At 46.6% G+C, this 26,944-nt stretch overlaps 1 protein-coding gene across 1 annotated transcript in view; it reads left to right on the plus strand.

Moving 5' to 3' along the window:
• The window catches only part of LOC144668557 (glutamine--fructose-6-phosphate aminotransferase [isomerizing] 1-like), an 80,627-nt gene that overhangs the window by 42,675 nt on the left and 11,008 nt on the right, over positions 1-26,944 (plus strand). The window contains exons 11-14 of the mRNA XM_078530703.1: positions 7,601-7,696; positions 8,893-8,990; positions 15,828-15,948; positions 22,303-22,460. Coding sequence (XP_078386829.1) covers positions 7,601-7,696; positions 8,893-8,990; positions 15,828-15,948; positions 22,303-22,460 — 473 coding nt within the window. The remainder of the gene's footprint in view (positions 1-7,600; positions 7,697-8,892; positions 8,991-15,827; positions 15,949-22,302; positions 22,461-26,944) is intronic.

The following is a 26,944-nucleotide window of genomic DNA, read 5'->3' on the forward strand; positions in this document are numbered from 1 at the left end:
TCGAGCCTGCTCCGCCATTCAATAAAATCATGGCTGATCCGATTGTGGCCTCAGCTGCGCTTTCCTTCCGACCACCTTTGACTCCCTTGTTAATCAAGAATCTAATCATGTAAGCATACGAATTAAACTAATAGATGGGTAGAAATGTTTATAAGGAAGTCATCAACAGGTTGAGGTGTACTAAAGTTTGAAAGTCTTTCACCTCAATGTTACAGGATAATAGAATCTTACAGCATTGCGTGAGGACATTTGGCCCATCGTGTCTATGTTCACTCTCTGAAGAAGCAATCCAATTGGTCCCATTCCCTTTCTCCCCATAGCCCTGCAAATTTTGCTCTTTCAAGTTTCTATCTAATTCCTGACTGAATGTTACTATTGAATCTGATTCCACCACTCTCTCCGGGAGTGCGTTCTAGATCATTGTAACTCTCTAGGTTTAAGCATTCTCCTCAGCTCCCCTATTCAACTGACTTCCAGGAGCTGGCATGTAAATTAAGGAGAATAGAAACGCAAGGGGAAATGATTGAATTAGGGAAGTCTATCAATATGCAATAAATCAGGAGTAAAAGTGAGGGAGAGAAGAATTAAAAATGGGCGAATATCAATTCTAACATCAAATATTTTATATAAAATATTTGCTAAACACACCTAGTTGGTCTGAGACCTTGTTGGAAATTTAAAGGTGAAGACACATTGCTAAATGTTTAGTTTGTTGCCTGATGTTTGATAGCAGTCGGAGCAGGATGAGAAAAGGTCGTCCACCCCCTTGAGCTCATCATTCACCTCCTACTTTCACTCCCACCGATTTCTTGCACTTCTTCTGTTGGATGTCTTCACTCGAGTCACCATTCTGTGGCAATTATCCTATGTAATTTTTAAAAAATATAATGTAAAAGCAAAAAATGCTGGAAATACTTACTGGATCAGGCAGCATCTTTAGAGAGAAAGAATTAACTTCTCTGGTCGATGACCTTTCATCAGAACTGGAGGAAGTTAGAAATAGTGACTTGGTTGTACAGAACTTGAGTATTACTGACAAAAGAGACATGCTGTCAAAGCTTTTCATCTTGCACTCATCAGGACAGCTCGTAAGATAAACCAACAGTGAAGGGAGCAACAATTTGTACTGCATGAGAAGAGGGTGCTGATTGGTTGGCAAGTGGACTCTGGTGGAGGTTTTGCCATGGAGAATGCAGCAGAGAACAGTTAACTGCCAAGCTTTTGTTCAAATTCAAACCAGGTAGGTTGACGCTGGGCAAGGCATTGCCATGGATGAACCTGGTTCATTCTCCATGGCAAAGCCTTGACCAATCAGAGTCGATCTGCCAGGCTTTAATTTGAGCAAAATTTAGAAATGTCATTATGCAGTAGCCAAAGAGAGAGGTAATGGGAATAGTAAAGAAACAAAGGTTGTGCCCAGATGAGGTGTGACTAGCTACATAGCAACTATCAGAATGCAACATGAAGGGATAAAGAGAAACAAGCCAGCAAAAAAAGGAACAAGATGATGGCAGAGGTTATGATCTAAAGTTGTTGAACTCGATATTGAGCCCAGAAGGCTGCAGAGTACCAAGACGAAAGCTGAGGTGCTGCTCCTCGAGCTTGATAGGGCATTATTGGAACACTAGAGCAGGCCAAGGACAGACAGGTCAGAGTGGGAGCAAGGTGGAGAATAGAAATGACAAGTGACGGGAAGCTTGGGGTTGTGCTTGCAGACTGAATGGCAGTGTTCCACAAAGCAGTCATCCACTCTACTTTCGGCCTCCCCATGGCAGAGGAGACCACATGGTGAGCATCAAGTACAGTAGACTAAATTGAAAGAAGCACAAGTAAATCGCTGCTTCACATGGAAGGAGTGTTTGGAGCTTTGGATGGTGAAAAGCGAGGTCTTTACTATCCCCATTGCCACTCTCTTTGGCTGTTGCATCATGAAATGTTTTGCTATTGAATCTCTCCTGCCCTATCACAGACCTCCCCTTTTTGTTCCTCCCACACCCTCCCCACTTCGACTGGCTTAAAACCTTTTACATTTCTTCTTCCTGGTGAAAGGTCATGGAGGGGACTCGATAGTGAGGGGTGCAGATAGGCTCTTCTGCGGCCGTAGATGTAACTCCAGGGTGGTGTGTTGCCTCCCTGGTGCCAGGGTCAAGGATGTCACAGAATGGCTGCAGCGCATTCTGAAGGGGGAGGGCGAACGGTCAAAGGTTGTGGTTCACATTGGTCCCAACGACATAGGTAGAAAGAGGGATGAGGTCCTGCAACAAGAATTTAGGAGCTAGGTAGCAGATTAAAAAGCAGGACCTCAAAAGTTGTAATTTCTGGATTACTTCCTGTGCTACATGCTAGTGAGTATAAGAATAGGAGGATAGAGAGGATGAATGTGTGGCTGAAGAGATGGTGCAGGAAGGAGGGCTTTAGTTTCCTGGATCACTGGGTCTGATTCTGGTGAAGGTGGGGCCTGTACAAGTCAGATGGTTTGCACCTGAACTGGAACAGGACCAACATCCTTATAGGGAGGTTTGCTAGTGCTGCTGGGGCAGGTGAGTGCTGGGGGTGGGGGCTCTCTCAGTTCTCTGAAACTCCCACTCTAACCTCCCTCCAACCAGTCACACCCCAATTTATACATCAGAATAACAAGAGGGGGAGTGGAAGATCCCATTCCACTGGCTGTGCTGATAGAAACCAGCGGAATTTTCCGTGCCCATTGGCGTCGGGCGTCATGGCGGGAAGGCCAAAAATCAGTTTCATAACGTCGTGAAACCAGTTTGAAATCCGCTGCGCCCATCAATGGCGGGCCACGTTTCCCAGCGCTGCATGTCAGGAGGGGGTGGGGGGGTTAAACCTAAACTAATTTGGCAGGGGGATGGGATACAGTGTGGAGGTACAATAGGGGGTGATGTACAGCCAAATATAGAAGAGAAGCTAAGTCAGTCTGGGAGGCAGACCTCTTAAGGCGCAAGGGAATATTGCAAGGCTGGACTGCATCCATTTTAATGCAAGGAGTCTTACAAGTAAGGCAGATGAATTGAGGGTGTTGATTTAACACATGAGAATATGATATTGTTGCTATCACAGAGACATGGTTGAGGGAATGGCAGGACTGGCAGCTGAATATTCCAAGGTATAGAATCTTCAGGCATGACTGGGGAGCGGGGTGTAAAAGAGGAAGTGGCATTGCACTATTGGTCAAGCAGTCAATTACACAGTAAGGAGGATTGATATCTTAGAAGGTTCCTCAAATTAGGCCATATGGGTAAAACTTTAAAACAAAAAGGGGGCAATCATTTTGCTGGGAGTGTACTATAGGCTCCAAACAGCCGGGGAAATAGAGGAGCAGATATGTAGGCAAATCTAAGAGAAGTGTTAAAATAATAGGGGATTTCAACTTTCCCAATATTAACTGGGAAAGTCTTACTGTGAAAGGCTTAGAGAGGGCAGAATTCTTAAAGTGCATCCAGGAAAGCTTTTTGAGCCAGGACGTGGAATGTCCTGCAACAGAAGGGGTGGTACTGGACCTAACCTTAAGGAATGAAGCCAGGCAAGTAATAGAAGTGTCAGTGGGGGAGCATTTCAGGGATAGTGACCATAACTCTAAGATTATGGAAAAGGACAAAGTTGGACCGGAAAATAAGGTTCTGAATTGGGGGAAGACTGATTTCAATATGATAAGACAGGACCTGGCAGCTACTTGTAGGAAAGTCTACATCAGACCAGCGCGAGTCATTCAAAAAGGAAGTAGTGAGAGTTCAGAGCCAACATATTCTTGTGAAGGGTAGGACCAACAAGTCTAAGGAACCCTGGATGCCCAGGTATATAGGGGATTGGATAAGGGGGAGAAAAAGGAGGCTTATGGCAAATAGAGGGCTGAAAAGACTGGAAGCCCTAGAGGAGTATAGAAAGTGTAGGGGGTACTTAAAGTAATTAGGAGAGTGAACAGGGGGCATTGAAAAACACTGGAAAGAAAACAAGATGAAGGAAAATCCCAAGGCATTTTATAAATATATTAAGGGCAAGAGGATAACCAGGGAAAGAGTAAGGCCCATTAGGGATCAAAGCTGCAATCTGTGCCTGGAGACAGAGGATGTAGGTGAAGTTTTAAATGATTACTTTTCATCTGTGTTCACTATGGAGAAGGATGATGTAAGTGTAGAAATCAGGGAGGGGGACTGATATACATGAAGAAATTAACATTGAAAGGGAGGATGTATTAGCGGGCTTATAAGTGGATAAACCCCTAGGCCCAGATGAGATGTATCCCAGGCTGCTATGTGAGGCAAAGGAGGAGATTGCAGGGGCTCTGACACTAATTTTCTAACCCTCTCTGGCCACAGGAGAGGTGCCAGAGGACTGGAGGATGGTGAATGTGGTACCATTATTCAAGAAGGGTAGTAGGGATAAACCAGGTAGTTACAGGCCAGTGAGTCTAACATCGGTGGTAGGGAAACTATTGGAAAAAATTCTGAGGGGCAGGATTAATCTCCACTTGGAGGGGCAGGGATTAATCAGGGATAGTCAGCATGGCTTTATCAGGGGGAAGTCATGTCTAACAAATTTGATTGAATTTTTCAAGGAGGCGACTAGTTGTGTAGATGAGGGTAGTACAGTTGATGTAATCTACATGGACATCAGTAAGGCTTTTGACAAGGTCTCACATGGGAGAATGGTCAAGAAGGTAAGAGCCCATGGGATCCAGGGCAATTTGGCAAATTGGATCCAAAATTGGCTTAGTGGCAGGAGGCAGAGGGTGATGGTTGAAGGTTGTTTTTGCATTTGGAATCCTGTGATGAGTGGTGCTGGGACCCTTGCTGTTTGCAGTGTACGTTAATGATTTAGACGTGAATATAGGAGGTATGATCAGTAACTTCGCAGATGACACGAAAATCGGTGGCGTCATAAATAGTGAGGAGGAAAACCTTAAATTGCAGGGTGATATAGATGGGCTGGTCAGATGGGCAGAGCAGTGGCAAATGGAATTTAATCCTGAGAAGTGTGAGGTGATGCATTTTGGGAGGACTAACACAGCAAGGGAATACACAATGAATGGTAGGACCCTAGAAAGTACAGAGGATCAGAGGGACCTTGGTGTACATGTCCATAGATGCGGGATTTACCGGTGCCGCAGAAGTCAATGTTGTCTTGCCACACCCGCCGTGGGGGAACCTGCGCCTGGAAAATCCCACCCGTTAACTCTGTCTCTCTCCACAGATGCTGCCTGGCCTGAGTACTCCCAGCATTTTTTGTTTCAGATTTCCAGCATCCACAGTATTTTGCTCCTGTATTAGGTTTTTTTTTTAAAAAAAATATTCATTCTTGGGAGATGAGTGGAGATGAGGCCAGCATTTATTTGCTATCCCTAACTGCCCTTGAGAACATGGTGGTAAACTCATTTCTCGCTGCAGGCAGCGACAGTGTAGGTACAGCCATGGCTGTTCTCGGTAGCTCTCTTTCTTGCCGGGCCATTTCAGAGGGCAGTTGAGAGTCCACCACATTTCATTGTGTGGATCCAGAGTCACAGGTAGGCCAGACTGGGTAAGGACAACAGCTTTCTCCCTGAATTACATTAGTGAACCAGATGGGTTTTTAGCGACAATCCAGTAGTTTCATGATCATTATTAATGAGCTTTTTATTTCTGATTTATTAATTAATTAATTTATTAATAAATTGCAGCCGTGGCAGGGTTTGAGATCATGTCTCCAGATCGTTAGTTTGGACCTGTGGGTTACTAATCCAGTAACGTTATCACTATGTTACCATCCCACAGCTTCACATCTGATCTGTTTGCTGGTTTTGCCCCAGTACAATTTTTAAACTATTGTAGCTCAATCCCAGCAGACAGGGTTTAACATTTTCCTCCAATAGTACAGCACTCCTTCAGTGCTGGAGAGTCAGCCTTCATTTGGTGCTCAAGTCTCTGGAATGGAATTTGAACTCATAACCTTCTGACTTAGCGGCTGCCTTATCAGTATCTCGCTCACCCCAAGAAGGAATGAAGCAGAGCAAGGATGTAGGCTGCCCTTCTTAAAAAGATGTATTTATTCACTTATGGGATGTGGGCATTGCTGGCTGGGTCAGCATGTATTGCCCTTGAGAAGGTGGAGGTGAGCTGCCTTCTTGAACTGCTGCAGTCCATGTGGTGTAGGTACACCCACAGTGCTGTTAGGGAGGGAGTTCCAGGATTCTGACCCAGCGACAGTGAAGGAACAGCCATGTATTTCCAAGTCAGGATGATGAGTGGCTTGTAGGAGAACTTGCAGGTGGTGATGTTCCCATGTATCTGCTGCCCTTGTCCTTCTAGATGATAGTGGTCGTGGGTTTGGAAGGTGCTATCTGAGGAGGTTTGGTGAGTTTTTTATACCATGAGTGTTGAGCTGAATAAAGGCTGGATTTTGATTTTGGGCTCTCTTATTGTGAGTGTAATTCTTTGATTCTTCTCTCTGTGAGTTGAATAAGAACTGGGAAGTGGCCTGCCCTTGAATATATAAAGTGCGGTATAATTGTGAAAATTCCTGGGAAGTCTGGAGACTAATCACTAGATCTGGCCCTGCACTTATGTTGCATAAAGATGCCACAATTCAGCCCAACATTGCAATCATAGCATAAAGGCAGGCCCATTTTTGCCCTACTTCATTTCGTCTTTGGATGTGCGTGACATTGGGAAGGCAGCTTCTGAGTCAGAGCGTTGTGGTTTAACTCGAGACTTGAGCATAACAATCTCAGCTGATGCTCCAGTGCAGTACTGATGGAGTTGCCGTCCTTTGGATGGGACCAGACCCTGTCTGCTCTCTCAGGTGGATGTAGAAGATCCCATGGCACTCTTGCAAAGAGGAGCAGGGCAGTTCTTCCCTGCTGACCTGGCCAATATTTATCCCTCAATCAACATCACAGAAGCAGGTTACCTGGCCATTGTCACATTGCTGTTGGTGGGAGCTTGCTGTGCCTAAATCAGTTGCTGTGTTTTTGACATTACAGCGTTGACCATACTTCAAAAAGTGCCTCAATGGCTGTGAAGCCCTTTCAGGACATCCTAAGGTCATGAGCGACGCTATATAAATACAAGCCTCTCTTTTTATATTGCCCATCGCTGGCTGCCTGTTAGGAGTTAGCGTGGAATTGGAGTTCATTGGAGGTCAGACTGAGTTGGGATGACAGAGTTCTTTCCTGAGGACGTTGGTGAGCCAGTTGGGTGTTGATGAACCCAGCAACTTTCGCAGTCCACATTGTCGTACGCTGGCTCACAAGTTATCCGATTTATTCGTATCTCGCCATTGTGGAATTTGAGTTTGTGATCTCCCAGTTGTGGTTCTCTACCAGAATCACTAGGCCACCATATCCATAGCTGCTTTACATTGAAGCTAAACCTGTTGTAAATGCACCTTTAAAATGAGGGGGTGTCAAGTCTTAAAATGCACGTATTTAGATTGATTTTGACAGCGGGGATTCTCGCTGAATTACAAATGCTAAACACGGGCCTGACGTAGGATCTTGATAACTTATTACAAACATTAGCCTTGACCCTTTGTATTCCTCCTACACAACATCTCCTGACCTTTTTCATTAAATACATTTTCATGTGATTATTCTGCCTGACCTTTTTTGCAGGAAGCTACAGTTCCTTTATGCAGAAAGAAATCTTTGAGCAGCCGGAATCGGTGGTGAACACCATGAGGGGAAGAGTCAACTTTGAAAATAACACCGGTAAGAGCCGCAACTCCAACTTAAAAGCTTACTGAGTGCAGATTCAGCGCTCGACTTCTTTGGAGCTACAGCATTGACTGAAAACACACAAGTGCAGATTGTGAGGGAATTTCCTGGCAACCAATGTGAGGGAAGAACGTTGAGGGAGAGTGAATTGAATAAGATGCCTGTCCCTTTAAGAAATGTTTGAACTGGGGCCACGGGTAGATTGGGGAAGTTGGGACTGTGTCCCTTGGAGAAGAGAAGATTTGATCGAGGTATTCAAAATCACGAGGAGTCTGGACAGAGTAGATGGGGAGAAACTGTTCCCATTGGTGGAAGAATTGAGAATGCGAGGTCCCAGAGTTAAGGTAATTGGCCAAGGAAGCAATGGAGAAACTCTTCATGCAGCGAGCAGTTGGGATCTGGAATACGCTGCCTGGGAGTGTGGTGGAGGCAGATTCAATTGAAGCTTTCAAGAGGGAATTGGATTATTATTTGAAAAGGAAGAATGTTCAGAGTTATGGGGAGAAGGCTGAGGAGTGGCACTCGGTAAATTACTCCAGTGGAGAGCCAGCACAGACGTGAGGGGCCGAATGGTGACCTCCTGTGCTGTAACAAATCTGATTCTGACCACTTCCTGCAGTATGTGTCATTTGGGAACAAGAGTGCAGAAATCATGAGATATTCTCTTTAAAAATACAGATTTTGCAATTTGCTCTTTGAATGTTAAGGACGTTTTCAAGGCAGGTTATGGTCCATCCCAGGTTTCCCTGGGGGGAAACTTGTGACTCCAGGCGGACTTGGTGTGGCCGACTCAATTCCTTGAAGTGCGTTACCGAATCACTTGGGCATCAGTACAGCAATGACCCAGATTGGTGTAGAGACTCCCAGTGGTGTATTAACTGTTGCCGTTCTTAGCCAGATGACGAGTGTGTTTCGGTCCAAATAGCGGGGAATCTCTGGGCCAATCATTTTCTTGATGCACCAACTGGTTCCAAATGAGCAATTTTTAAGAAAGCACCTGCCTTGGGAATAATCTATACAGATGGCGGTTGGATTAACCTTTTATTGATGACAAAACATAGGGGCAGTGCAACCTTGAGTTTCATGGGGAGACAAATACCGTGATTTCTTTCTTATGACACCACACAACGTTAGCCAGTATGTTTGGTTCAGCCTTAATTTGGTTAACTTGTCTCTCTCTCATCCCTTAGTGATCCTTGGCGGATTAAAGGATTCAATTAAGGAAATCAGAAGATGCAGGCGCTTACTGATTATTGCTTGCGGAACAAGCTATCATACAGGACTGGCGGTATGTTTCCATTATTGCCTTTGGAATCTTGTGTGTCTGATGCGCCTGGTGGGTGTTCAGAGAGCGGCCAACAGACTCTCTAACATGGGTTCGATTGGCAGTCCTGCCAAGGAGGAGGTGCCCAGGCAGGGATGGCCTCCGAGCTCGGCATGATGCCCTGTGCCATGGCAGAGCCAGGCTCCTAGCCAATGACTGGGGGACACCTGACAGGCCTGCCAATGCCCCAGCGTATGCGCAGCAGCATTTTCCTATAGTCCATGCGGGCATAGGTATGAACTAGGAGCAGGAGTAGGCCATTTGGCCCCTCAAGCCTGCTCTGCCAATTGATAGGATCATGGCTGACCTGATTGAGGCCTCAACTCCACTTTCCTGCCTATCCCCGATACCCTTTGACTGCCTTGTTTGTCAAGAATCTCCCTATTCCTGCCTTAGGAATTATTCAATGACCCTGCCTCCATGGTTCTCTGGGCAAGAGAGTTCCACAGACTCGCCAAGCACTGACAGAAAAAAAGCAGGCGCCAGTGACATCCTCACCTGAGCCCCCTGCAGCAGAATTGACGTGTGACCTCGACCCAACCTGACTGCCGCCCAAACATAGCTGGTGACTCACTGGATCTCGACTATAAACCAGCCCCTAACAATCAGTCCAGTGCCAGTACCTCTCCCTGAATGGCCAAAAAAAACCCCAATTACCCAGCAGCCTACAGTGTATTGCTGCAAATTCCCTTTTAGAGGGACTGCGACTTTAAAAAGCAAAGGCTGCCTGCAGCTCGTACCAATGCTACTCAAATCCCTGGAGTGTGTAGAGGGCGCCCGCACTGAAATGGAGACCAGGGCTGGGGCAGCCTGTTACAATTGTGGTACTGAGGTGGGTAGATGGATCTCTCTTGTCTTAGCCACCAATGGGTGTGGGCACCTTGCAAACCATGGTCCCCCCACACCCATAAACCAGGTCTCTTTAATTTTGAACCATATGTGTTTCCCGCAATCCTTTGCGGAATGGACTCGATGGGCAGAATGGCCTGCCCCTGATCCGTCCTGTCCGGCAAAATCTCAGCGTTTGCAGCCAGGAATTGACTGTATGGTGGGGAGGCGATGTCCGCTCAGTATTCAGGCAAGCCCCTGCGTGGTGTTTGAATGCATGTGGGACATGTTCACACGTTAATGGCTAATTTATTACAGCTCTGGATCTGGAGCCTACCTCCTCACAGCTGGCATCGCCTGTTGTCTAATCGCAACAAATTGTCTCCTGTTTGAAAAGAGCTGGGTGAAGAGTGGGCCTCACTGAACTGGATTGTGCGCTGACAGCCCAGCACGCCTCATTAATCCTGCTCAATTATAATGAGACAATTAGCTCTCCAGAAATTGAATTCATATGTAAATCAGGGTGCAGTCAACCCCACAATGTGACTGCTAACCTCCCCCCCTCACCACCACCACCCCCACCTCCCTACACACACCCCGCCCTCTGAAACCAAGTCACTGTCGCCAGGCTGAACAGAGGTGAAATAATTAATAGTTTGCTGCAGTTTAATCAGGCTTCTGTACTACTTGGGCAGCCAGTGTTTTGATGTTAGCTGGTCCTCAGCTTCTTTATACCGTGGGCCATACTTTGAGGTTGGCCAGATTTTTTTCAGTCCTGTCTGCACGCAGAAGCTTCCTTGGAACGTGAATTGTGCGTAGGTGGTTTGACTTGGCTAGAACGATGGGGAATTTTAGTGCAGGTTTATCATCTTCACAGACTCCTATCCAGCCTTTCACCTAGCGTTTCGCTGAAAGGTTTTCCCCCCCCACCCCCACCCACCACCTTGTCCCGGCCAATCTCTTTACTCAACGAGCAGCCTTGGGAAGGGATGTGCTGCACCGTTTCCTGTAGGAAGAGAGAAAACCACCAGGGAGCCAATCCCCCCCCGAGGGCTCACTACCTCAAAGCAGTGAGTCGCTGAAGCAAGCTGTTCCAAAATTTACACACAGCCACCAGAAAATGCTGGGAATACTCCGGCAGTACCCACGGAGCGAGAAGCAGAGTTAAGGTTTCGGGCCGATCGTCAAACCTGGGAGACGCCGGAGGTTTAAGGGCGAGAGATTCACCTCCTGAGCGGCCGCCGAGATATTGCGGCGCGTTGTCGGGGTGCACTGCGCTGCTAGCCACTTCTAACAGGGGCCGGGCGGTACCCCCGCTTGAGAAGGGCACCTATGCCCAGTGTGCGAAATTACGCTATCCTGACATTTAAGCAGCCCAATCAGCTGATGTGACACTAGGATGCCAAGTCTGGGCCGGGCAGGTTGAGTGACCAATTCGTCATTGTCTCGCCAAACAGCTCGAGTGCTGATGGACCCCTGCACTGGCGTTTCCTTTTAAAGGGCCAGGCACCCAAATTGCAGGTGAGGTTATTTGTAAGAAGTTCTGCTGTTGCAAAGCGTACGCAGGTCAGCGTGGAGTATTTCTGGGGGTGTTGTGGTGAGCTCCTGGATTTGACAGCCTGATTGGAGGAGTCCGCACACCGGCCGCAAGAGGGGTGAGGGCAGCGGTGGTAGTGCAGCGCGGCTGGGAGATGACATGGAGGCTGCGGAGATGGCAAGCTCTGCCTGATGCCCTCTGCTACCTTGGAGCCAGACTCTTCCATTCTCCTTGACAGTGACAGGGGACTGTCTGGCAGGCCAACCAGTGCAGCCAGCATTTTACTGTCATCCTGTATTTTGCCCCATTATGGTTCTCATCTGAGGACTTGCCTCTGATCTCACCTTCTGGCGAACTGGCAAACAAACTATTCTGTTACCCCCCCCTGGCCTGTCTGCAGCTCCTCATGCCCAGATGACTCATCACCTGTTGACCCTTCCCTCCAGGGTATGGGCAGTGCCAGTATCTGAGCTGGTGGCACCGAGTGTCAGATGGAGTGCTGTTGTGTTGCTCTCTCCCTTTTCCCCTGGGGCTGTGGTAGCTGGCCAGGCAGCAGCTCTTGTGTACCCAAGGGTAGGAGTTCAGAGTGGGAAAGTTGGGGAAAGGGAGAGTGTGGGGGTGGGAAGCGAGAGGTCCATGGTCACACCATCAGCAGCTTTCTCATTGTTCCAGGGAGCAGGATGAAGAGGCGCTGGGGCTTGAGAAGAGGCATAGGGATGGCACATGCTATTGCCCTCAATGCTATTGGCGATGCCATGGACTCCAACACAGCTGGCCCCATGATGCGGAGAGCCATCTCCTCTGCTGGGTTCAGGAGATGCAGGCAGCCTTGTCCCCGCCCCCCCCCACCTCACTGCCGAATTGCCCCCACCCCTCCTTGCAATTGTGTGCCAGGTTGCCCTGCAAGAGAGGGAAAAATGCCAGTGATTGTGTAGCACTGTGCTTGGGTGATGTGCCTGCCATAGCTGAATAGCTGGAGGTATATGGAGGCAGACAGAGGGTGTGTGGCTGGCAGTATTGGTCGGTGCGTGATGAGGTGGAGTATATCTAGACGTTGGGCATCAGTCATGAGGGGAGTGTGTGCACTGGGCAGGGACTGCTCTTGAGTGAGTAATTGGGGTGTGCTTTATTGAGTGTTGGAGGAGATGTCATATGGATCACTTACTGACCTTAATGAAGCCATTAGACTTCTTGTGGCACTGTGCCAGGTCCTTGGGGCCAGCTTCTGGGAGTTGACCTTCCTTGCCACCTGCTCTCCCACACTCTGAGGGCCATGTGCCTCTCTTCTTTTCCTAGCTACACCACTAAGGCCTGCAATGCTGCATCCATGACCCTGAAATCAACTCTGCCCTGGTGTCCCATTTTCCAAATTTTAACATCCAATAGTATCGTTCAGATCAGTTTCCCTTTAAGAAGGACAGGCTGCCTTTAAGAGGGACAGAGGACGGACCACTTTAAGAAGGGTAGGCAGTTTTCGCCCCATGCCTTCAGCACAATGCTGATTGACTCCCTACTGAGTGCAGAGGAAGCCAGCGGCGATGAACCCGCACAGCCACACACTGCGATCGCGGTAATGAGGTGGGAGCACCAAGCTTGATTGCTGCCCACCAGCGCAGGCAAGAATTGCAGCCCAAAAAAAAGCTTAAAAAAAAATTAACCATAATCGTTCATAAGCAGGAACAGGGTTGGGGGGGTGGAAAGGAGAGTTTGGTGGAGAAAAGAACAGAAGGGAAGGTTTTTGATAGGGTACAGGGCGGGAGTGATTAAATGACCAAAGGGATAATGGTACATGGCAAAAAGGGTTGGCAATCCTTTCCCATTTATAAACTGAGTTCTCTCAGCTTCTCCTCTCATTTGTCCCTGAAACAAATGTCATTTCCTTACCCTGAATGGTCCGAGGAATACCCTGGTACAAAATTTCAACACTCGGAGTCCAGGTGCAATATTCAAGTGGTTCCTTTATTACGCACGTGGGGAGCAATCACTGGGCAATCCAGGCGCTTCTCCACCGAGGTTCAAATGAGCAGAGTTTATATATTTTTTTTTACTATCAGTTACAACTTAATGGTATGAGTTAGACAAAGGCCACAGCACAATGAGCCCCCACCCCGGGCGGGCTGATAATTGTGTTCTTGTACAGTAATTGCAGTGCAGAGACTAAGCATTGTCCTTTTGAAGATGGCTATCAGACGGTACGAAATGGCCTTCCCCATTTCTTGATTGAGTTATCCCGTGTGTATCTCCCATTTCCTAATTGCAAATTTACAGCTGAGCCCTTTGTACAAGTTTTTAGCAAGGCTGCGATTGCCTGTGAATGCTTTGGTGCCCTAGCTGCTGGTCCTGGCTAGCGCTTTTAAAATAAATCCAAATTTTCTGCGTCTTCACCCCCATCGTTTGGTAGCTAGACAGAAAACCAAGAGCTTGGCTTCTAACTCCCTCCCAGCTCTCCTTATCTGGGGATTGGCCAGGCGGGCTGCCCATCAAACCAACTGCCGAGCCTCTTGGAAATTAACCCCTCAGCTCAAATGAGACTCTTCCAATGCCCAGTGGGTGTGGATGTTGCAGTCTACTAATCAACTTGTTACTGTCTCGAATTGGAGTGTGCTAAGTATCCCTGGCTCATCGAGATCTAGCCTGTAGACTGAATTTGTCCGCTCTGTGGAGTTAAACCCTGCCAAACTGAACTTAATAGCAACTTTTCAACATAAATAATACCACATTTCTTGGCAGGCCAAGTGGTTAAGTGTCCCAAAACATGACACATTAAAAAGAAACAACGAACTTGGATTTGTATAGCATCTTTCACGACTTTAGGATGCTCGAATACACTTTTCAAAATGTATTCGCTGTTGCAGTGTAGGAAAGGAGACAGCTAACAAGCACACAGAAAACCCTCACCAAAAACGTGATGATGATCAGATAATCTGTCCGATCTGATGTTGATTTGAGGGATTAAATATTGACCAGGACACCAGGGATACCAAACCTCCCCACCCTGTTCTTTGTAAAAGATCCCAGGGCAGTATTTCTATGTCCACCTGAGAGGCAGACTGGGCCTCAATTTAATGTCTAGTCTGAAAGATGATACCTCTGATGTAAAGAGTTATGGAGGCCACATTGAGATAGAGGATGAACCATGATTTAGTTCAGAGAATTGTCATGGTGCAGAAGGAGGCCATTCGGCCCTTTGTCTGTACCGGCTCTTTAAGCGTTTTAACTTAGTACCAGTCTCCTGCCTTTTCACCGTGACCCTGCACAGTGTTTTTATTTAGATAGTCATCCAATGCCCTCTTGAAAGCCTAAGTTAAATCTGCCTCCACCACACTTCCAGGCAGTGCATCCCAAACCCTAACCACTCGCTGTGTGAAAAAGCCTTTTCTCACGTCGCATTTGCTTCTTTTGCAAAACGCTTTAAAACTGTGCCCTCCGGTTCTCGATCTGTTTACGAGTGGGAACAGTCTATCCCTATCTACTCTGTCCAGACCCTTCGTGATTTTTGAAAACTTCTATCAAGTCTCCTCTTGGCCTTCTCCTCTCCAAGGAAAACAGTCCCAACTTCTCCAATCTTTCCTTATAGCTGAAGTGTCCCACCCCGGAAACATTCTCGTAAACCTCTTCTGCATCTCTCCAGTGCGTTTACATCCTATAGTGTGGCACCCAGAACTGTGTACACTACTGCAGCTGAGGTCTAACCAGTGTCTTATATAAGTTCATCGTAACCTCCCTGCTCATGTACTCTATGCCCCTATTAAAGAAGCCTAGAATACTGTATGCTTTAGAAACAGCTCTCTCTACTTGTCCTGTCACCTTTAATGACTTATGTACATGTACATCCAGGTTTTCCTGCTTCTGCACACCCTTTAGAATAGTATCCTTTACTTTATACTACCTCGCATGTGCTTTGTACCAAAGTGTATCACCTCACACTTCTCCGCACTGAACTTCATCTGCCATCTATCTGCCCACTCCACAATGTGTCGAGAGTCCTTTTGAAGTTCTACACTGTCTTCCTCACAGTTTACAATTCTTCCAAGTTTTGTATCGTCCGCAAATTTTTTGAAATTGTCCCCTGCACACCAAGATCTAGATCATTTGTATATAAATCAGGAAAAACAAGGGTCCTAATATCGAGCCCTGGGGAACTCCACTACAAACCACCTTCCAGCCCAAAGAATACTCATTAACCATTACTGCCTGTTTCCTATCCCTCAGCCGATTTTGTATCCATGTTGCTACTGCCCCTTTCATTCCATGGCCTATAACTTTATGATAGAGCAGGCTCGAGGGGCTGAATGGCCTACACTCCCCAATCTCCTACATTCCAGAAGGAGAAGCGTTGGGTTTTTGTTTTGAGGTAAAAATTCAAGATGTGTTTCCTGCACGGAACCCGATAGATTTGACCTAATTTTTTACCAGTGCCTTGGTTCCTCTCTCAGACGCGGCAAATCCTGGAGGAGCTGACGGAGCTGCCAGTCACGGTGGAACTTTCTAGCGATTTCCTGGACCGCAATACGCCCGTCTTCCGGGATGACGTGTGCTTTTTCCTCAGCCAATCAGGTACCGCGCAGCATTTTGTAACGCAGATTTCGGGCGTAGAATCGTTTTCAGCTCGAGGGGCGGGATCTTCCGGCCCCTTCACGGGCAGGACCTGCCGCGGGCGAGGCGGTGCCCCAGCCAGAAGTCCATTGACTTGCAGCAGGACTGGAAGATCCCGGCGGCGGGCGGAAGCGGAAAATCCCGCCCAATTAATCCGCCATTGTGAAGATTATCCTGCGTTGGACTGCCCCTAAACATTTGTTTTATATATTTTTTGAGGGATTTGGGCAATAATACCCGAATAAAACTTTCCGCCCCTCTTAAAGGTGGTCAGTCCTCTGTCCCTCTTAAAGGAAAACTGAACTGAATGATATTGTTGGCTGTTAAAATTTGGAAAATGGAACACCAGGGCAGAGAGTCGATTTCAGGGTGATGGATGTGGCAGGATAATTCTTTCAGCGAGGTCAAAGGCAAGAGGGGCTGAATGGCCTTCTCTAACCCTATAACACTGTACGATACTGTGCCGACACCATCATTCCCGGTGGCATCACAACCGTTCATGCTGCACTACTAGCTGAAGCTGTTGAGTGGATTGTTAACCTTGACGTCAAACTATTACTGCCGAAGTTGGCATTTATTTCCCATCCTCAGTGGCTCTGAGAAAGTGGTGGTGGGCCTACTTGAATTGCCGCTGCCCGTTCCTCCTTGCGGCTCGATAAAACTGAGCGGCCTGCTGGTGCTTCGGAGGGCAGCCAAGAGTCGAACATGTTGGTTGCGAGACTGTGTGTTCGCTGGCCTAGGTAAGCGCAGCAGCCTCCCTCCCGTGAGAGATGCATTACTGAGCCAGTTGGGGTTGTTTTGGCTTCCCTGTCACTTTTGCGGGCATCCAGTTTTATGTCCAGATTTTATTTAAACCGAGTTCGGCGTCTCAAACTGCCGTTGTGGGCCTAAAACTCGGCCTACCTGCTTCATATTCAAGGCCTCTGGATTCCTAGCACAGCAGCAAGATGATCAATCTTCGCATGAAGTTTTAGTAAAGCCTGCGGCCTTTATTGAGGATCATACAGTATTTTTCATTCGTATGGCTGGGGAAGCAGTTATAGTTTGATGTCGAGGTTAACGATCCACTCAACGGCTTCAGCTAGTAGTGCAGTGTGAACGGCCGTGATACCACTGGGAATGATGGTGCCGGCACAGTATCGTACAGTGTTATAGGGCTAGAGAAGGCCATTCAGCCCCTCATGCCTGTGGCTTCGCTGAAAGAATTATCCTGCTGTTCACATCACCCTGAAATTGACTCTCTTCCCTGGTGCTCCATTTTCCAAATTTTAACATCCAATGATATCATTCCGTTCAGTTTTCCTCTTAAGAGGGACAGAGGACAAGACCGCCTTTAAGAGGGGCGGACTGCCTTTGAAATACACATAGACCCGTTCCCCTGAGCTTTTCCCCACTCCCATGCCATGTCACCTTTTTCATAAACTTATACACTTGCTTTTAATAATGGCTGAAGATCCAGCCATTGTTTCTGGGGGAACAACTTATTTCCTAAGAACCTCTTCATCAGCACCATCATGTGTACTCTGCCTGAAGGCAGGTGCTTGGCTCATCGTAGCCCTTCCATCCCTCTTGATCCTGTGACAGTCTCTTCACTTCCCAATAACTTCCTTCAATCTTCAAGCCATCCAACATTGATATTCTCTTCCACCCTCATGCTCTTTCTCCTCGAAACCTTCGCTCCGTAACATCTCTCCCGGCAGTCCGCTTCCTCTTAAGACGTGCCCGAAGAATCGATCACGTTTTTAAACACTCCCGATCGCTTTTGGCAGCGATATTAAATGAACATGCCCTCAAAATAGTGAATTATCAATCCAGTATGTTTGCTGGACTATAAAGCGCATTTTTTTTTGCTCTGGAGAAGGTTTGCCTAAAATTGCCCTGCGCCTTATGGTCTAAATATTTCCTTCTAAAATCCTGGTGTGACGCATAGTCCTGAAAATACGGTAGAACTTTATCAAATCACTTTATAATGTTAAGACTCCTATTGGATCTCTCCTTAACCTAACCTGCTCTAGTCTCCCCTCTCAAATACCTCTCGTCTAGATAATATCTTCAATCAGGGTATAAATATGCGTGTGCGTGCATGTGTATAGATAAAAGATTGGTGATTTGCAAATAAATCTCATTGAGGCGGCCAGTGTAGCCTGTCTATACTTGTGGGCTGAGGGAGCTGTGGAAAAGATTTCTGTAAACTGCCAGTCCCTGATTTGGGATGCAGATAACAAACTACTTTTGATGAAAGATGTTCGAGAAGTGGCTGCTGTGCTATTCCAGCGGTGGGAGCATTTCTTGATCGTCTAAAGGTCACTGCTGCAGCGTAATGCCAAAATTCAGGCTTATTTTATCATGCCTTCGGGCTGCAGTAACTTAACCCGACTGTTAACGAGGTTAACTGATGGACTGCTGAGTAAACAGCACCTCCATTTGTGGTCGTTTTAAGCCTCCCGTAACACAAACTTTATTATTAAGTCGTTCTGCTGCCTGAGTGATTAGGAACCAAATGCGATGAAGATTAGGAACTTGCCAAAGGAACTCTTTGACCTGTGCTCCGAGCGCGATGACAATGGAAACCGATGTCGACTGTCGTCAAAACTCATCTGGTTCAGCAATGCCCTTTAGGGAGGGAAATCTGCCACCCTCACCTGGCCTGGCCTACACATGACTCCAGGCCCACAGCAATGTGGTTGACTCTCAAATGGTCTGGGAAATGGCCTCACCAGCCGCTCTGCTCTCGAGGGCGATTGGGGATGGCCAATAAATGCTAACCTAGCCAGCGAAGGAGCCCCCATCCCATGAACAAATTAAGTGAGAATGGTTTTTTTTTTCCTTCAGTTATTGCATCTTTTTTCCACATTTTTTTTCTTCCCAGCACTTTGGTTGGAGCGTCAGCTTGTGACTCAGTTGATCGCTCCGCAGGACTTGAGCACAAAGATCAAAGCTGACATTCCAGTGCAGTACAGGGGGAGTGCTGCACTGTCGGAGGCGCTGTCTTTCGGGTGAGATGTTAAATTGAGGCCCTCTCTGCCCTTTCGGGTAGGTGTAAAAGATCCCCTGGCACCATTTCAAAAGGAGCAGGGGAATTTTCTCTGGTGACTTGGCCAATATAAGCCCCTCAATTAACATCACAAAAACAGATGATGTGGTCATTACTATTTGAATGGGGTGGTTGAGGATAACTTGGTTGCTACATTTCCTACATTACAACGTGACTACACTTCGGAAAGAACCTCATTGGCTATAAAGTGCTTTTGGTTGTCCAGGGGTTGTGAAAAGCGCTATATAAATGCAAGTAGTTTCCTTTCATTTTTTTTTCATTTTGACCTGCTGTTTACATAGATGCAATTCTAAAGAATTCGCTCTGATGAATTCCATTTGTCAATTCTGCTGCTGAGACTCAGAGATTGTGTAAATGGCTGTTTCTGGGCACAGTCCAGATCAAGATCTGTTGTTGGTTTTGACTTCTGTTGGTGTGTGGCTGATCGTCTGAAAATGGGAACTGCGTGCCAGCACAAGTCGAGAGCGAGAGAGAGAGAGAGAGAGAGAGACTTGGTGAGAACAGTCAGGAGGAGAAAGCTGTGCTCCCAAACATACATTGGCTCCCAGTCCAGTAACATCTCAAAAGCCTCCATGGTCTCGCCCCTCCCCATCTCTGTATCTAACTTCCTCCAGCTGTATCGCCCTTTGGGAAATCCACATTCCTCCAACTCTGGCTTCCCGCTTACCCCAAATTCTCTTTGCCCTTCGTCGGTTGCTGTGTCTTTAGCTGTCTTTGCTTCCAGCTATAGAATTCCGAGCCCCTCCATCTCTCCCCTTTTAAGACACTCCTTAAAAGCTACTTCTTTGACCAAGCTTTTGATCACCCTAATAGCTGCTTACGTGGCTCAGTGTCATATTTTCTTAATTATGCTCTTACAACGATGCCTTGTGACATCTTGCTGCATCCACAGTGTTGTATAAGTGCAGGTTGCTGTTGCTAGGGCAGAATCCCCTTACATCCCAGGGTTTCGCGGGAGAGTGAGAATGCTCTTGGCAGTGGCTCAGGAACACTGAGGCTCTCCAGCTTCTTGCATCTTGACATCCTTTAAAACCCTTGAGTGCATTAACGTTTTGTAACTGACTCCCAACATCTGTCTTCTATGTAATAACAAAGCTCCCCGTATACTGCGTATTAAATTTTACTGGCCAGAACGCAAAGGTGTAACATGACATCTGAACCCAACCATGAGAACCAATAGCAACAGAGGCCAGCCTTGCCCTTGACTAATGTCTAACCTACACAGGTCAAAGCAAGCATTGTTGATGTCTTCCGTGACCTTGTGATCCCCATAGTCACTGTTAGCTTTCTTTCCTTGAATAAGAAAGGTTAAGATTTTGAATTTTGTAAACGACAATAATTTAGGTTCTATAACTCTCTTGTGTTCAAGACCCCTGGGGACAAAATAAATGCCTGCCCAGTAAGATAATTCGATAGAAATTGGAAACCCGGTTTGAATTTGTGTAAGGATGATCTGTTCACCTACACAAAACATTGTTCAAAAAATTTACATATTGTAGCTTGCTTTTCCTTTAATTATGCTACTCACACCTGAGTCAAGAAATGTTGAGTCTTTTGCAACGTGCAGTTTACAATATTATTGCAAAGTTGCTTAATTCAGTTTAACTAATAATTCCGCTTTTTTTTTTAGTGCTCAATTTCCATTCTGCTTTGTTTTAACATTGTTAAATTCAAATTGCCAGGCCTGGACTGTATAAGTATCAGGTGTTCGGTAATTAGCTTCTAAACTCTTCACAATCTCAACGCTCCTCCAATTCTGGCCTCTTGTGCATCCTTGATTTCTTTTGCTCCACCAATGGTGGCTGTCCCTTTAGCTCACCAGGCCCTAAACTCTAATTCCCTTCTTGTCTCTCTGCCATTCTTCCTTTAAGAGGCTACTTAAAACTGGCCTTTTCTTTTTATTCATTCATGGGATGTGGGCTTCGCTGGCTGGGCCCAGCATTTATTGCCCGTCCCTAGTTGCCCTTGAGAAGGTGGTGGTGAGCTGCCTTCTTGAACCGCTGCAGTCCATGTGGTGTAGGTACACCCACAGTGCTGTTAGGGAGGGAGTTCCAGGATTTTGACCCAGAGACAGTGAAGGAACGGCCGATATATTTCCAAGTCAGGATGATGAGTGGCTTGGAGGGGAACTTCCAGGTGGCAGTGTTCCCATCTATCTGCTGCCCTTGTCCTTCTAGATGGTAGTGGCCGTGGGTTTAGAAGGTGCTGTCGAAGGATCCTTGGTGAATTCCAATTCTTTGACCAAGGTCGTGGCTGCCTATGTTTTGCCCTCTGTAAACTTGATGTCATCCAAAGCTATCATTCGCCTGTCACCCTGGTGTGGTCACTGACCTATGCTGGTTCCTGTGCAACACCCTGATTTTAAAATTCTCGTTCTTGTTTCATGTCCCTGTGGCCTCGCTGCCCCCTATCTCTGTAATTTCCTCCGGCCCCTCGACCCTCCGAGATATTTGTGCTCATCTAATTCTGGCCTCAAGGGGCGTGGCCGATTTTAATGTCTCCGCTATTGGTGACCGTGCCTTCAGCTGCCAAGGCCCTAAGCTCTCAAATTCCCCCCATAAACCTCTCTTTAAGATGCCCCTTAAAATTTATCTCTTTTACCAGGGCTTTGATCATCTGTCCTAATATCTTATGTGTCAAATCTTGCTTTATAAAGCTCCTGTGAAACTCCTTGGGACATTTTATCATGTTAAAAGCACTATATGAATACAAGTTGTTGTTGCTTTTGTCTCCTATCCTAAGATCTCTGTTATCTCGGTGTCAGATTTTGTTTGATAACTCTCTTGTGAAATACCTCGGGACGTTTCACCCAAATGTTTTCACGCGGTGAGTGGTTAGGGTCTGAAATGCCCTGCCTGGGTGTGTGATGGAGGCAGGTTCAATTGAGGCATTCTAAAGGGAATCAGACTGTGACCTGAGAAGGGAAAATGTGCAGGGTTATGGGGAGAGGAAGGGGATGGGCTCAAAGATAATGGCTCGCTCAGAGAGCTGGTGCAGACATGATGGGCCGAATGGCCTCCTTATGCACTGTAACAATTCTGTGACACTGTGCCCATGGCACTTTATGTATACAAGTTGGTAGGGGAGACAAACATGAAGTTCTGTATGAGTTTGCTATTTGTTTCATGTCCTGAACAGCTGCCAAATGTATTGCAAAGTCTCTTTATGAACGCAATCCTGGAACGGATGGGATACCGCACTGGGGGACCTTGAGCTTTCAGCCCAGCGTCAGGGTAACTCGCTCTCCGTTGTTCCCCCAGGTGAGACTGCGGACACTTTAATGGCCTTGAGGTACTGCAAAGGAAGACGAACCCTGACTGTCGGCATCACCAACACGGTAGGCAGCTCCATCTCCCGAGAGACAGACTGCGGCGTCCACATCAATGCCGGACCAGAAATCGGCGTGGCAAGTACAAAGGTATGGTGTTGAATGGCTATGAGCTGACCGGATGACGTGTGGCATTTTATAACCCAAAACACACTATTGTCAGGCAGAATCACCGGTCATATGGGATCTCTTCGAACCCAACGACCTTGAGACAATGAAGAGATGTTGGAGTCTGCCTTTGGATCCAGTTATTTTGTTCAGATCATGGAATGCAATCTTGCAGTACAGAAGGAGGCCCTTCACTCCATTGTGCCTGTGCCAGCCCTTTGAAAGGCTAGGCTTGTATCCACTGGAGTTTAGAAGAGCAAGAGGTGACTTGATCAAAACCTTTTAAGGTCCTGAGGGGTCTTGACAGAGAGGATGTTTCCTCTTGTGGGAGAATCTAGAACCAGGGGTCACTCCATTTAAGCCAGAGATGAGGAGAGAATTTTTTTCTGAGGGTTGTGTGAATCTTTGGAACACTCTTACTCAAAAGGCAGTGGAAGCAGAGAGACCTTGACTATTTTTCAGGCAGAACTAGATAGATTCTGGATTAACAAGGGGGTGAAAGGTTGTCAGAGGTAGGTGGGAGGCTACAATCTTATTGAATGGCGGAGCAGGCTCGAGGGGCCGAGTGGTCTACTCCTGCTCCATGTTCGTATGTTCTGTCCAATTCATCCCAATTCTCTGCTCTTTCTTTTCCCTTAGCCCTACAAATTTTCCTTTATGAAGTAAATATCCAATTCCTTTTTGAAAGTTAATATTGAATTTGCTTTCACTGCTCTTAACAGGCAGTGCACTCCAGATCATTTGCTGTGCTTAAAAATAAACTCATCTAGTTCTTTTGCCAATTATCTTCACAGAATCACAGAATTGTTTTGGTACAGGAGGTGGCCATTCAGCCCATCGTGTCTGCATCTGTATATAATCACCCAAGGCCTTCTTGAATGACTCTGTTGAACCTGCCTCCACCACACTTCCAGGCAGTGCATTCCAAACCCTAACTACTCGCTGTGTGAAAAAGCTTTTTCGCACCTCGCGTTTGCTTCTCTTACAAAACACTTTAAAACTGTGCCCTCTGGTTCTCAATCCGTTTACGACTGGCAACAGTTACTCCCTAATTACTCTGTCCAGACCCCTCATGATTTTTGAAAACTTCTATCAAGTCTCCTCTTAGCCTTCTCCTCTCCAAGGAAAACAGTCCCAACTTCTCCAATCTTTCCTCATAACTGAAGTGTCTCATCCATGGAAGCATTTTCGTAAACCTCTTCTGCACTCTCTCCATTGTGTTCATATTCTTCCTATTAGTGTGGCCCCCACAACTGTGCTGAGGCCTAACTAGTGTCTTGTATAAGTTCATCATAACCTCCCTGCTCATGTACTCTATGCCCCTATTAAAGAAGCCTAGAATACTGTATGCGTTAGAAACAGCTCTCTCTACCTGTCCTGTCACCTCTAATGACATATGTACATATGCACCCGGGTCTCTCTGCTCCTGCACACCCTTTAGAATAGTATCCTTTATTTTATACTGTCTCTCCATGTTCTTTGTAGCAAAGTGTATCACCTCACACTTCTCCACACTGAACTTCATCTGCCACCTATCTGCCCACTCCACAGTGTGTCAATGTCCTTTTGAAGTTCTTCACTGTCGCCCTCACAGTTTACAATTCTCCCAAGCTTTGTGTCGTCCGCAAACATTGAAATTGTCCCCTGCACACCAAGATCTAGATCATTATATAAATCAGGAAAAACAAGGATCCCAATACAGACCCCTGGGGAACTCCACTACAAATCTTCTTCCAGCCTGGAAAATACCCATTATCCATTACCCTCTTTCCTATCCCTCAGCCAATTTTGTATCCACGTTGCTACTGTCCCTTTTATCTCATTACTTAAAGTCTGATGCATGGCACTGTATCGAACGCATTTTGGAAGTCCATATACACCACATCAACGGCCTTGCCCTCATCAACCATCTCTCTTACCTCTTCAAAGCAAGTCAGTTAGACATGATTTTCCTTTAAGAAACCCATGCTGACTCTTCCGAATCAATCCACATTTTTCCAAGTGGCTATTAATTCTATCCTGAATACTTGTTTCTAGAAGTTTCCTAAAAATGCGTACTCTTAACTCCGGTGGATACAAGCCTAACCTTTCAAAGGGCTGGCACAGGCACAATGGAGTGAAGGGCCTACTTCTGTGCTGTAAGATTGCATTCCATGATCTGAACAAAATAACCGGATCCAAAGGAAGACTCCAACATTTCTTCATTGCCTCTAGGTCACTGGGTCTTGAACTCCTTCCTAAAATGTGGTGCCCAGAATTGGGCACAGTACACAGCTGAGGCCTAACCAACAATTTATGAAGGTTTACCACAACTCCCTTGTTTTTGTACCCTGCGTCTCTGTAAATTAAGCCAAGGATCCTGCTTGTTTTCTTTTTTAAGCCGCAGGGTTGAAATAAATGTCTGGATTTTCAGTCCATCTGCTTTTCACAGTTCACTCTTCCTGCCCATCGTTATTATTTTACTAATACCACTGGAAACATCAGCTACTGTTTCTTTGTATCCTCCAGAACCCTGCTGTTTGCTGGGAATGTGTGGGGTGGGCTTGAAAAGGAAAACCTAATCATAAAATTTCCTGTATCAGTCCTTGTAGGATTGGCAATTTATCTTTGTACATGGTTCTTTTTCTAAATAAAGGGTTTCCTGCTCATCGAGATGAGGGTGTTGGTGCTGGGCAGTGTGACACATTCCCATTCCCATTATTCAGTGTTAGCACAAAAGTTGCTGGAGAATTAGGGACTGATTAAAGTTGCCTCCACTCTGGAACAACAATAAACCATAGTGTTTTTTTAAAAATTCTTTCACAGAATGTGGGCGTTACTGGCAAGATCAGTACTTTTGTCCCTCATTCCCAGTTGCCCTTGAGAAGGTGGTGGTGAGCTGCCCTCTTGAACCGCTGCAGTCCATGTGGTGTAAGTACACCCACAGTGCTGGTAGGGAGGGAGTTCCAGGATTTTGACTCAGCGGCGGTGAAGGAACGGCGATATGTTTCCAAGTCAGGGTGGTGAGTGGCTTGGAGGGGAAATTGCAGGTTGTGGTGTTTCCATGTGTCTGCTGCCCTTGTCCTTCTAGATGGTAGCAGTCGTGGGTTTGGAAGGTGCTGCTTAAGGACCCTTGGCGTGTTGCTACAGTGCGTCGTGTAGATAGCGCACCCTGCTGCCACTGTGCATCGGTTATGGAGGGAATGAATGTTTTAGGTAGTGGATGGGGTGCCAAGCTCTGTACTGTGGATCAGGCAGGCTGCTTTGTCCTGCATGGAGTTGAGTTTTTTTCAGTGTTGTTAGAGCTGTACCCATCCTGGCGAGTGGAAAGTATTCCTGACTCCTTGGTTGGTGGACAGGCTTTGGGGACTTGGGAGGTGAGTTATTCACCACGCAATTCCCAGCCTTTGATCTGTTCTTGGTACCAGAGTAGTACCATATGTCTCTGAAGAAGAGTCATACGGACTCAAAACATTAACTGTTATTTTTTTTCTCCCCACAGATGCTTTCAGGCCTGCTGAGTTTTTCCAGCATTTTCTGTTTTTGTTTCCGATTTCCAGCATCCGTAGTATTTTGCTTTTATCTTTTATTATGTTTATATGGCTATATGGTCTAGTTGAGTTTCTGGTAACTTGAACCCCTCAGGATGCTGATGGTGTCAGCATCAGGAGCCCTCTCTCCAGCTTTGTTTTTCCCCAACAGTCACCCTCTGGCTCTCACTCAGAGAGACCAGTATAAGGCTGGATGCACTACGAGCTTGTGTTCCCAGGAGCTGTGTGAAGATGATGATGATTTCTCGTGCAGCTAATAGACAGAGGCGATCTTAACCTTATGAATTCAGGCTGGGTCGAAACTTAAGCCCAGAGGCGAGAGTCTGTTGAACTAATTCAGGGCTTCACACGGTTATCCCAGAGTTACTTCACAGGTTGGGGAGCTCCTCTGTTTGACTGTCTCATCCTGATATGCGGAATTCTGGCATGCTGGAAGACGGTGTTCGTAAGGTAGAACCAAAGTCATTTGCAACAAAGGAGGAGGCCATGTGGCCCATCCTGTCCCTGTTGGCTTTTTGCTCGAGCAATCCAGTCCCACCGGCCTGTGCTCTCCCTATAGCCCCGCATCTTCCTCCGCTTCAAACCTTTATCCAATTTTCCTTCCAAACGGTTTCTGCATCAGTAGCTCTGGCTGGGATCGTCTGGCCCCGCCCCCTTATAGGACCGGAAATTCCCGCCCAAAGTCAGATTTTCCTGCTACGGGCAAGTCCGGAAAATCCCGGCCTCTGTGTTGAAGCTCTCCGTGTTTCGTTAACCCTCTGCGAAGAGGTTTGTCCTGACCCCATATTCTTAGTCATCATTTTAAGTGGATAACCCTTTTGAGAAAATATTTTTCCCCTATTCACTGTCACTCTTTATAACTTTTTAAAATCAATGTCCAACCCCCTCCCAGACATCAGAAATAGTTCCAGCATCTCACAGCTCTTCCCGTATTCC

Source organism: Cetorhinus maximus, chromosome 27 (assembly GCF_964194155.1).
Source record: "Cetorhinus maximus chromosome 27, sCetMax3.hap1.1, whole genome shotgun sequence".
NCBI lineage: Eukaryota > Metazoa > Chordata > Chondrichthyes > Lamniformes > Cetorhinidae > Cetorhinus > Cetorhinus maximus.